At 34.3% G+C, this 13,448-nt stretch overlaps 1 protein-coding gene across 1 annotated transcript; it reads right to left on the bottom strand.

The window, feature by feature from the left end:
• Window positions 1-8,271: 8,271 nt before the first annotated feature.
• LOC133778522 (probable membrane-associated kinase regulator 2) lies at window positions 8,272-10,873 on the bottom strand. Its single transcript, XM_062218481.1, has 2 exons — window positions 8,991-10,873; window positions 8,272-8,868 (listed from the first exon to the last, which is right to left on the bottom strand). Exons 1-2 carry the CDS (start codon window positions 10,459-10,461, stop codon window positions 8,753-8,755), a joined length of 1,587 nt encoding a protein of 528 aa, XP_062074465.1. The 5' UTR covers window positions 10,462-10,873; the 3' UTR covers window positions 8,272-8,752.
• Window positions 10,874-13,448: the final 2,575 nt, after the last annotated feature.

Here is a 13,448-nt window from a genome sequence, read left to right on the forward strand (position 1 = left end):
TCCCTCACAAGTCCGAACCCATTCACACACATTCAAAACTATTCTTTCTCTCTCTCTCTTCCGAATATATATACGGGAATTTTTCTATAGGGGCTCAATTTTAAGCCCTATCGGTAGGGCTCTCAGTATTCTCAACCCGTGAATAGTTTTCGGCGCAATTTTTTTTATGACCGTGTATATTGTAGCTATTTGGAGCATCCTACAGAATTTTAGAAAATTCGGAATAGTTTACAGTACTGAAAACTAGGTTCAAACATGTTGCACGCGTGACTAATTTTTTTTATGCGCGTGGAAAACAACATGTTTGGACCTAGTTTTCGGTACTGTAAACTATTCGGAATTTTCTGAAAATTTGTAGGATGCTCTAAATAGCTACAATATACACGGTCATAAAAAAAAATTCGCGCCGAAAACTATTCGCGGGTCGAGAAACACTAAAAGTCCTACCGGTAGAGTTTAAAGTGAAGCCCCTATAGAATAATTGTCTTATATATATAGGAGGATTTTATGTAGGGGCTTCAAATTATATTTCCGCTCCGTGAATAATTTTTGTCGAGATTTCTTTTATGATCGTGTATATTGTAGTTATTTAGAGTATTCTGCAAATTTTCAGAAAATTCTGAATAATTTACAGTGCCGAAAACTATATTCAAATATATTATTTTTCACGCGCATACAAAAATTAATCACGCATTTAATAATCTATTTTTAAACTAATTTTCGGTAGTGTAAATTATTTAGAATTTTCTGAAAATTTGCAGGATGCTCTAAATAACTACAATATACTCGGTCATAAAAAAACCGCGCCAAAAACTATTTACGGGATGAAAACACAAAAGAACTCAACCAATAATGCGGTTTTTGAAACCCCTACCATAAAATTTTCATATATATATATATATATAGGACAATTCTTCTATAGGGGCTTCACTTTAAGCCCTACCGGTAGGGCTTTCAGTGTTTCTCAACCCGTGAATAGTTTTCGGCGCGACTTTTTTTTATGACCATGTATATTGTAGCTATTTAGAGCATCCTACAAATTTTCAGAAAATTCCAAATAGTTTACAATACCGAAAACTAGGTTCAAACATGTTGTTTTCCACGCACATAAAAAAAATTAGTCACGCGTGCAACAACATGTTTGAACCTAGTTTTCGGTACAGTAAACTATTCGGAATTTTCTGAAAATTTGCAGGATGCTCTAAATAGCTACAATATACACGGTCATAAAAAAAATCGCGTCGAAAACTGTTCACAAGTTGTAAATACTGAGAGTCATATCTGTAAGACTTAAAGTGAAGCCCTGTAAAAAAAAATTATCATATATATATATATAAATATATATTTCACACCCAACCTAATAATAAAAACTGAATTTAACGAAAATGTATATATATATATAACAGATGTAAAAATAATATAGATTGCCCTAAAAAAAACCCCTTTATATAATCATAATAATCTAAAGCGAGAAACATGTTTTGAAAATTTAAAAAAAAATACTTGAATTCATTTTCCATTTGTTATTTGGATAAAAATAATTATTATGAGATAAGTTTAAGAATTGCTGCATTTCTAGACAGGTGTGGATGGAAAAATTTAATTAGGGGGTCAAAATACAAAAATAAATAAATGAACCATCGCTATAGCTAGACTTCACGTCAGGGTATCTCTTGTCGCTATTTTTGGTGAGAGATAGAGAGTATGATGGAAGGAAATATGTTTGGTAAGAGAATTATGGGGGGAAATGACAATAGCTGTCTTTTATATTGTTTGGTATTAGAGAAGAAGTTAGAAAGATGGAGAAAAGAATAATTGTTAAAATTGCTATGCTATCATTTTTAACAAAAATAAGTATTAATTTTTTAAAACATAAAAATGACACTTCTACTTTTTTTTTTTAGATTCCTCTATTTTTGGAAGGATTGAATTTTATTAGCTTGGAAGGAGGGAGACCTTCTCCCTCCATGTCTTCTCTCTCTCACCAAACAAATGATTCCGGGGCTGGTTGGCTGGGCTTTTGGAAGCCACTTTTGAGCTTTTGAAGCTCTAAAAGCACTTCTGCAGTTGATTGGGTTTCTAATATGATTTGACTTTTAGCTCTAAAAAGTACTTTTGAGAGGCTTATCAAGGAATAACTTCAAGAGAAGCTAAAAGCTAAAATAAAAGTCCAGCCAAACACACCCTCTGTAACACCCTGGCTACTCCAAGACCGTTACTGTGGACTTTAAACACTGCTTAACTCGTTAAACGAGTTATTTGGTTATAAACGTGCATCTAGGTATTATTAATAGACCAGGGTGAAAATTTTGATTAAAAAAATGGATATATTTTATTTAAAATATTAAACTGTACATGGGCCCATAAAAGTGTTTACAAAGTTATTTACAATCCAAAATGGTCATTACAGTGTAAAAATTACAACCCGCCGATCTAAGCGGCAAAAATAAGGCTAACCCCTAGTTCCTCTGAGAAACACCTTGGCCGTGGTGGTCAAGCGGCTGTATATGTACACATCGCAACCTATGCTCTCTACTCAAGGCTGGGTGAGCTTTTATTTCCCTTTACCTGCACCACATAACACCTGTGAGCCAAGGCTCAGCAAGAAAACTTATTACTGCATGTATGTAATATCAATAAATGATTCTGGTAATCATTATGGGGCTTGCAGCCCTAATCAGATAGTGAGTCACACTTTGGGGCTCCGCACCCTAATCAGATAGATGACTTATTATAAGTCTATCTCTGGGGATCTGCTCCCTGAATGGATGAATATTAAGTCATTCTCTGGGGATCCGCTCCCTGAATAGATGACTATTAAGTCTATCTCTGGGGCTCTGCACCCTAAGCCATGTGACATTTCAGTCACCTGAGCCTTTTGGCCCTGACTTTAAGTAACTAGCCTTTAGACTAGACAAGCGATTTTAGTTTTCTTTGGCCTTGGGGTCGGTCAAGCATTTCATGCTCATGTTGATTAGATCTAATCATTTCAGCCTGTGTTAAACACATTAATGTCGTTCTTGACTCTTAAGCCAATATCATACGACCAGTGCTCAGTATCACTGCTGAACTTGACTGATAAATCACAGCTTCATGATCAATACTAAACACCATTGTCGTTCCCTGACTAATAAGTCATTGTCATACACAGATAAGCAAAGTATTTATGCATTTACTATGCAAACAATGTCCATATATAGAGCACTCAACATGCCTCATCAATAACCATGCATGTCACATACTGGGTGTAGTTTTCTTACTTCTAGTTCGAGCGTGAAATAATAAAAGAACGACATTTGAGAACGATCGGTCCTTAAGTCCCTTAGCGGTCACCTATTCGTAACCAAATATGAAATCCCATCAATAGAAATAAGTAATAAAAGGTTAATGGTCTAAACACCGCTCCCGGGGGTTCGAATCGTACTAAAACGGTTAGTAGATTCTATCCCGAGCCTTAGGAAATGAAAACCCACACTTAAACCCTATGAAAAACCGCTCCTGGCACAGAAGGAAGGGGCGGGCCGCGACTTAACCTAGTGGGTCGTGACATGCCCCCAAGACAGAGAGCATCCGTCTGGGGTACCAAGGGCGGGCCGCGACTTGGCCTAGTGGGTCGCGGCGCGCCTGCTTAACAGAGCACAAGGGAGGCTCTGGCTTGGGTCCAAGTCGCGACTTACATGAACTCGGTCGCGACTTGACCGAGCGAACCTAGCTCCCTTGCCCATTTCTCAATTCAAACCAGCCCAAACCTTCATCGACTCAATCTCAAAATCAATACCAATCATCACCACAACATAACTAACATTTAAACAGCAAAACTCAAGCTTTAAACCACCCAAAACAACAACACATATCCACATCCATGACCAAAACCTCAAGATAAAGAACTAACCTTAAAATTGAGAAAAACCAAAAACTATGGCTGGAATCTTACCTTAAACACAGGTTTGAATCCCCTTCAATGGTTGATCACTAGCCTAAACCCTCAAGCTTTAATTTCCTAGCTTGAATCCTCAATCTTGCTTCAAAATTCTAACCAAGAAGAAGAAGAAGAAATGATCGTGGAAGAGGAAGAGAGCTACTCTGTTTTGGCTGCCTAAACCGTCTACAACCAGCCATCTAAGTCTATCCCATGGTCAAAAGACCAAAATGTCCCTAGGGTCTATTAATTCTTTTACAACCACCCAAAGGCAAAACATTCATTTCCCACTTATCTCGCTAATCATAATTAACGTCCTCCTATTCCTGTTATCCCCCAATATTCTCAAATAATAATTAAATCATAACCCATTACCCGTTCATTCTCGGTAATGTACTAAGCATCAAATTACCCCCAACTTACCCCGAGCTTGGAAATTAAACTCCGTTATGACCAAACCGCTAACTTGCGTTCTAGGATATTCTCATGCCGAATAGCTCGAACATATCCACATAATAATGTGGTCTCATCCATAAATCACAACACATGCACATAAATATACAGATATGCTCTTAACATATCAAAATTACGAAAATACCCTTCTAATGAGGATTGGACCCACATGCATGCTATTATCATCATACATTCCACATAATCATGCATTTAATCACGTAATTGCATAATAAATCAATTATGGCCCTCCTACCCCCCTAATCCAAGCATTAAACTGCACTAAGGAATTTGAGATATTACACCCTCCATTTCTCCCTCCACCCTTCTCTATCCACATTCCTCTCCTCTCTACTAAACATAACGTTAGTGTTAGTGCTCTTCCATTTCTTCCCAATTTATAATTTTATTCTTTGTCCCTATTTATTTCCCATGGGGGAGGGGATTGGGCGAAAAATTCCTACATGAACCTATTTCTTTAAAATAAAAATAATGAATAATATAAATTTTAAAATATTACATGATAGTTATGATTTAAAATATTAAATATTATCTTAAATAAAATTTAAAATACATAAAAGTTACTAATATACTGCAATAAAACAAAAAGAAAGATATAAAATTCATAAAATAAATAAATAATAATTTAAACGAGACCTTATTGGGGTCGGGGGTATCATCTCTGCTCCCACCCCATTTATGATTCGAGTACAAAAAATTATTCTTGTTCTCCATTTAGATGGGGATTCTTCACCCTATTAGGAGCGAATCCTATCGGCTCCGTCTCCCTGGGAAAATGGAATCAAGATCCTCTGTCAAATTAGTGTGTCTCATATTGTGTCTAACCAATGTAATTGTGACACTTCATATTAAAACCTAACTTGTTGTGAAACATCAGTAGCAATTTTTTTATAAATGAAATATTAAATATGAAGCGTCACAATTACATTGATTAGACACAATATAAGACATACTAATTTGACAAGAGATCTTGATTCAGGAAAATGTGCACCCCTAGCCACTTCCCTTTTTCTCGCTCTAACAATTAGCCCAAGATTGTCCAGACCTCGAGAATCAAACCATAGATCGATAGTTGTTGAACTTGCATTACTAGATATAGGGTCTTCAATGTTGGTTAAAAACCAATCCGAAAAAATCATTGCATTGGTTATCCATCGGATGTAATTACCCCTGGCATTATAAGTCAGAATTGTTAAGTTGGCCTAAAAGTGACTGAGTCTCGTATTTTTTACTAAGTTGGTTACATGAGAGTGACAAATGTAGTATATGGCATAATATAGTCAATTTTTAGTGATATTCTCATTTTTTTTCCAATCGATGCGACTAATGACACAATCATCTAGTTTACGATCATCATTAGTAAGGTGTTTTTTACTAACCATTTTTAATTTTTTTATTTGCGAATGCAACAAGATATGACTGGATCTAATAGTCCTAAATCACCCTCAATTCTCAAACAAATCCAATAATCGTTAAGGATACTCCCCATTTTCCCATATAAGGAAGGAACACAACCACTATATTTATTGTCCAAGTTAAAACTTGAAATTTAAATTCTTACTTTTACTAAACCCAATACTCTTTATCTAGAAACGCAATTACCAAACACTGTATTTATCTTCTGTGTTTCTCCTGAAAATCTTACGAGACCAAAAGACCAAGAAAACAATAAGTATTTCAAGATTTAACCTATTATCATAGTACTAAGATGAAATCTTTCACCAAAAGATAATTAGAGAACTCCATGATAATTGTATCAAGTCCTTTGAATAATCCCAACACGTGATTCATATTTTTCTATCACATTTATTATACATATCTATCTATCACATTTATATGCATCCTTCTGCCTTAATAATCTTCCCTCATTAAATTCGTGACAAATCTACAATTGCAAGTTAATTTGATATACCAATAAAGTATTTAATTGACCACGAGTGAGTGTTAGAATGCGTTGAATCATTGAAGAAGGGTATATCAAACATAAGAGTTCTCATAAATAAGTATCCAAACACAATAAATGAAGAAGCATTAAACATATTAGGGTTGGGTACGTGAAAGGATTTATATAACTCAATACGTTGAGGCATTAAAACAAAGTAACAACCACCATATACATATATATATATATATATATATTCGAGACAAAATTATTTGAGATATTGGTTGTAAATATATTTAAGTTGCACTTAAGTAACTGAGTTTATCTTTTGATAGCAAAAATACCTAAGATTAATTTTTAGTTACACCATATGTACTTGTCGTTAGACGTGTTAACATGACAGATTAATTTAAAGAAATATTTGCAGCGAAAACACCTAAACTGTGTTAAAAGTTGCATGTTTAAAGCTTGGGTACTTACATGCAACTTTTAACATAGCTTATGTATTTTGACGCTAATATCTCTTTAAACTAATTTGTTACGTTAGGATCTAACAACAAAGCTAACCGCAGATACTTATTGTAACGCCCCACATCACTATGTCTTACAAACCAACACAAGTCTTTCCAGTGTGTTTTGTCCTCACTCGCACGTTTCCTGAGAAAACTTCTCAGGAGGTCACCCATCTTGAGGTCAAGCACGCTTAACTTTGGAGTTCCCAAGTGATGGGCTGTCGAAAAGAAGATGCATCTTGTTGATATAGGTAACACTCATCAATCCATTTAAGCCATCTTCAACGGTGTAGTTCCATAATTGCACACTCTTAGAATCATCACACTTGACCTTCCCCAGGCGATGTGGAATTGCATAGCTTTACCCGGTCTTTCCCCTTACGGATCACAGAATTCTGACTGTCACACTTACAGTACAACTAAAAATTGATCTTAGAATTTTTTTTTGTTAAAAAATAAACTTAGATAATTAAGTATTAGAGTGTTGTTATTTAGCACCTTAAGTTGCCCAACAACACATGAGATAACACATCATGATTGGTTAGCGATATTTTATAATACTTATTAAATTAAAATAAGTAGAATCTAATATTGTATTGCATCATCTGTGATGTTGGTCACCTTTGGTGCTCTTAGCAATTTTCTAAGTATAATAACAACTTAATGAATAAATAGTTTGAAGAGAAGAGAAGAGTTGGAAAAACTTTGTGATAATTGACCAAAAAACGACAAGAAGGGAGGGCATTAGGGCAGGCAGCAGTGGAAGAATAGAGCATCGGCTTTGTAGGACCAATCAGTAGCACAAGGAGACAAACTAAATCTCCTCTCTTCTCTTCTCTTCACTTCTCTTCTCTTCTCAACCCAAATTTTTGTACACTTAAAAAATTGTACATCAACATCAACCCAAACCCTAAACTTTCACGACTTTCAATCCTTCCCACTGATTCTGATTTAGACCCATAAATAAATAAATAAAAAACCCCTGAATCAGAAGAGAGAGAGAGAGAGAGATTATTAAAAAAAAAAGATAGTAAATTTGGCACTGTTTACTATCTTTTTTATGTGTTTTCTTTGGTTTTTAGGCGTGCAAATATTCCACTCTTCTCTAATCAGTCCATTCTTTTGGTCTTTAACATTGTCTTCTCTCTTTCTCTCTCTCCTTTAACAAAAAGAAAAAACCTTTTTTCACTATTTAGGTCTCTTAACTTTTCCCACTATCTCTGACCAAAATAAAGACAAGATTTATTATAATTAAAGCCCTGTCCGACTCGGAGATCCATGAACAATTAATTCAACTAATCCAATCAATAAATTAATTAATTTTAATCCCACTTGACAAGGGTGATTAACTTAAGAAAAACTCGACTTTTAATGTTTAATGAAGAGGAAATCTCTAATGTGACATTTGTGAACGTTACAAATAAACAATGTGACACTTGAACTGTTCCATGCAAAAATTACAATATATAATGGTAAAAGATAGAAAATTTAATAAACGTTACACTGGTATTTTGGTAATTTCAATTGAAAGGGGGTTCTCTTCTCTACTAATACTAAACTCTGATTACAAAGGAATAGATAGGTACAAAGATCTGATTTTTTTTTTCTCTCACTTTCAGGGAAAGTCGAGCTTTACAATGGCAGAGAGTGAAGGTTCATTCCTACTCATGACTTATCATCACAAACCCCCCCTTTTAAAAGATTTATCTCTGCATTTTCATAAAACATTTACAGAAGAAGAAGATACCAACATACGAGAACTGATATATATATATATATATGAACTCATTGAAGATTGAACTCATTTTCCTCTGTACTTTTTCACTTTTGAGGATGAGTTTTCACTGAGAAAAAAAAAAACTAAGCTTGACCAACAAGAACATTGAGCTTTGTTATTATCTAGTCCAAAACTCCCGCCACTTTCCCAAAAGATTGGCTATTAAGATTGATACTGATGATGATGATGAATCACGACCGTTGATCACCACTACTTTTGGCTAAATCAGATGGCTTTCTTGACAAGTCCAAAGATTTTTCATTCGAGGGATCGCTCGCACACCGTGATAGAAGATTTGACTCTGAATCTACATAATTGAAAGGAAAAAATTTCGCTAAAAAACAAATCCCGGATTTCCAAATTCTGATTTTTAGCTAACAGTTGTAAAATAATTGTACAATAATATTATTAAACAGTGATTATTATTACCTCTAGCAGCATTGAATGATCTCTTGCAATGGAGTATAGCGCTTTGGATACCATCTTGCTGTTGAAGAAGCGAATCATCTCGTCGTTTGGACGCCGCCGTACCCGTCGGAGCAACGGCGGCCGTCGATGAAGCCGAACGGCTTTTACCCAAATGCTTACAGACCACCCTAAGCCCGGCTGGCAAGTTTACCTGTTTCAGAGACTTGTTAGCGTTGTTAGCCGGAGCTTCTGGAGCTTCCGGCTCCACCGTTTGACTCTTCTCAACAGCAGAGTTGTTAGACGCCGCATGAACCGGAGCTGAAGCCTGAGTCGAAGCCTGAGCCTCCGTCGGGTTCGGCTTTTGAGCCACCGTCGACGCAGGCGGCGAAGTGGCTGCTTTGGCCACCGAACCATTCAGGCTAAGCTGGCCAGAAAACTTTAACTTCTCACCATACCTTCTCGAAACTCGAACGTAAAGAGGCTTCACCATTTTAAGATACTTCTGCACAACTTCTTTAGCGAAACGTTTCTCCTCCGAGGATACCGCAGCAGCAGCAGCAGCCGTAGCTGCAGTTGCTTCGTTTTCGGAGCTCTGTTTCTGAGACTTGTTCGAAACTCTGGAGCTGTTGTCTCTGGTGAACAGAGAGACAATAGGAACTTCTTCGACCTTTAGCTTAACAGTGAAGAACTTCCCCTGTTGTTGATTCTTTTGGGATTGATGTTTTTCGGCTGGGTCCTTCTGTTGAGTTTCTTGTTTTTTGGGCTGTTGTTTGGGACCAGAAGAAACAGATCCATTGACAGGCTCTGTCTTCTCTCCGCCATTGTTATTAGTATTATTATTAGTAGTAGTAGTAGTAGCAGCATTTGATCTCGATTTTTTGAGCCCCAACATGAAGACTCGAAACTTGGTGGCGGATTTAAGCAACGAAACAGGGAACTGGGCTGGTTTCGAGTTAGCCTCGGAGGGACTGAAAACGATGGAAGAAGACTCGATGGGGACCAGCTTACCTTTAAAGAACAAATCATCAGAAGGAGAGAGAGCCAGATTGGTGTCCGTACGATCATTGCTTGAGCCAGAAGAGAGTGTGAAGTTAAACTCTCTCTCGTCAACCTCTTCACCATTACACTCCTCGTCTTCGTCTTCGTCTTCGACAACGACTTCGGCTTCCTCTTCTTCTTCTTCGTCTAGATCACTGTCGTCTAAGCTGTTACCGCTTTCTCCCGAACTGGGTTCTTCTCCGTTTGGGGTATTCTCTTCATCTTCGTCTCCAACTTCAGCTTCGTCGTCGTCGTTGACCGCGAACTCCAAGTCAAAGAAGGGTCCATCGTCGTCATCATCGTCGTCGTCAGTTTCAGCCGCGTTTTTACTGACGGCCGTTACAATCGTAGCGACAGCAGAAGTGGGTCGGATGTTCCCAGCAACATCTCCGCCGCTACCACCCCCAGTGCCACCGCCACCTCTCCAGTATTTAAGCAAACTGAAAGCTTCCATTGTTGGGAGAGCCAGTATACAAAATGGGGAGAAATTTAAACCCTTAAAAAGCCTTTTTAAAAAACAAAATTGAATAAGAAAAAAGAAAGTACAGAAACAGAAAAGATTAAATTATAGAGAACGGTGTTCAACTATGGTAGTAGTAGTAGGTACCACGAGAGAGAGAGAGAGAGGTGGGTAAAAAGTAAAAAGAAAAAAAAGCAGAGCTTTAGGACGTTAATGGGGTTTCTGGCAGGACTGAATATGGAGTGACAGAGTTGCAGAAGGGGTAAAGAGAGAGAAAGAGAGAAGGGTTTGCTTTTATTTTGTCTGTAATGGCTACGTGGGTTGCAGAGAGTCATGTGAGACCAGTCGTATTGCGTCAGATATTGGAAGACGATGACAGATTAATAGGGAAGGAGTTAGAGAGAGAAAGTGAAGAGAAATTTATATGTAGCGACTAGAGAGAGAAAGTGAGAGAAAAATAATACGAATAATACTTACTGAGTTTGCAGTACGTACGACCGCCGTGCACTTGGAAAATGTTGGCCGGTGGGTTTCTATGTTACCCTGTTGCCAAGTTTATTTTTCTTATCGTGTTCCCTACTCTGCCATTCCTCCACGTCAACTTTTCTCTTTTTGGTCGTCTTACTATAAGTTTTTATTGCCTGTGGTGCAAATTACAATATGTGACCATGTTTATAGTATAATTTCAATTTTGGGTTGAAAGATAACCTTAAATCATAAATTATTTCTAGTTTGAAAAATGTGATTTGTTTTTTTTATAGAAAATTTTACAATTTCATTTTGATTCGTCAATTTTTTCTATTTTTGTTAATATAATAATTGTGGTAGTTAGTGAAATAATCATTTTTATAAATTATATAAGGTAAAACAGGTAAGTAGATGACACGTATGTACAAGAAGAGTTTGAGTTTATATTTTTATGGTAACTATTGGTACCATGTGTTTTTGCAAAGTATCATTTTGGTACTTTCTGTTTTCAATAATACTTATATGGTATTCTGTATTTTAAAATCGTATATGTTTGGTACCCTAAACTCAAATTTAATTATTAAAATTTTACTAATATAATCAAACTGCTGTCAAATTATGTAAGTTCTAAATTTAAATTTAATTACTTAATTACATATAACTGATGACAGTTTGATCATATTGACAAAATTTTATCTATCAAATCTGAGTCTAGGGTATCAAATATGTATAATTTTAAAATACAAAGTACCATATGAGCATTATTAAAAACAGATGGTACCAAAATGATACTTTGCAAAAATATAGGGTATCAAATGAGTAAATTCCTTATTTTTATTTTAATAAGTTATTAAAAAAATATGAAATTATATAGTTTTACTAAGTCTTTACAAACTAATATTTAAAAAAAAATGTATTTGCGGCACCCAATGTTTTACCTTGTTACATTTAAATACTTAATTTTTTTAATTTTAAAGTAAAAATACACAATGTTCAAAATATGTTAAAGATAAATGTCTAATTTTTTTTTCTTTGCGGCAAAAATACTTAAAGTTACTCAAATATTACTTTTGTCAGTACCTCTTGTATTAAAACTGTTAAGTATATTGACTAAGTAGGCATTTGTCACTCTGTAATCGGTCAATTTCATATTTTTTTTAAAAATATTTTAAATTAGAAAAATGAATTGAAAAGACATTTTAAATTAATATAAATTTAAATAATACATATTTTGATAACATAAATACATAAATTACATAGTAATTATATATTATATTTGGTGAGTCAACACTTAACAGCTCCAATAGATGAGATATTAAAAAAAGTAATGTTTTAAAAAATTTAGGCATTTTTGTCGCAGAGAAAAATTAATAGGTATTTATCTTTAATATATATTGAACATTGATAATTTTTGCGGTAAAAATAAAAGATTAGGTATTTAACTGTAACAAGTGTAAAATATTCGGTATTTATGCCACAAATATCTTTTTAAAAAATATGTAATTTTTCCAATTTGATTTTTTTTTAATTTCATTATATGGTATAAATGATATAGTACATTGTATAACATAACATTATATGAAAAAAATACTAAGAAAAAGTTTAATAAGATACGACTTGAAACCTAAACTAAATTAGCAGGTTAAAATTTAGTACTAATATGTATATAGAAGTTAAATTTAATTAAACACAAATTAAATATTAAATTTAAACATTATTTTAAAATTTAGAATAATTTTCTACTTAAAATTTACATTATTTAACATTTTGATAGGTCAATTTTAACGTATTCTAATATATGTTAATAGATTAAAAATGTTAACAAAAAAAAAAAGAAAATTTTGTTAGTTAAATGATAAATGTGTATAAGTCTTGATAGATTAAATATAATTTCAATATGAGATGTTAAAATTAAATATGTCGATCGAGTTAGGATTTCATGCTTATTAAATATAATATATTTGTGTTTTAATACACAGTAATATAAAACTTAAATATTTTCTATTTGAATTTATTATATACATATTTGTATATTAGTAAATTAAAATAAGGATTAAAACAAAAAAAACAAAATGTCTTAGCGCATGCAGACATCATATTGGCTTAAGCTGATATGACTTATAATACAAATTTAAAATTTCATAATTACAAAAATTAAAATTCATAATGTCAAAACCCATGACAGGTAAAGTTTGAAAATGCAATGAGTAAATGTTTTGGAAGGACAACATCTTTTCATTCCATGATCATTTTAGTACTATTCTTGTTAATATAAACTAGTTCTAAAAATAGTATGCAAGCATCTACATCCACATAAATACACATTTTACCCCATATATAAGCAGAGATATTTTCTACATTTTTATACCCATAACTCTTTAGTGATAGGGTAACAAAATTCATTGGCGACTAGGAATAGAATTCGAAGTCGAAAAAAAGAGTACTCGGGTAATATCGCAAGGATAGATAATGCATGGGATACATTTTGATAAATGTTGAGAAAGCGTTCGAAT

Source organism: Humulus lupulus, chromosome 5, assembly GCF_963169125.1.
Source record: "Humulus lupulus chromosome 5, drHumLupu1.1, whole genome shotgun sequence".
In the NCBI taxonomy this organism is placed as follows: domain Eukaryota; kingdom Viridiplantae; phylum Streptophyta; class Magnoliopsida; order Rosales; family Cannabaceae; genus Humulus; species Humulus lupulus.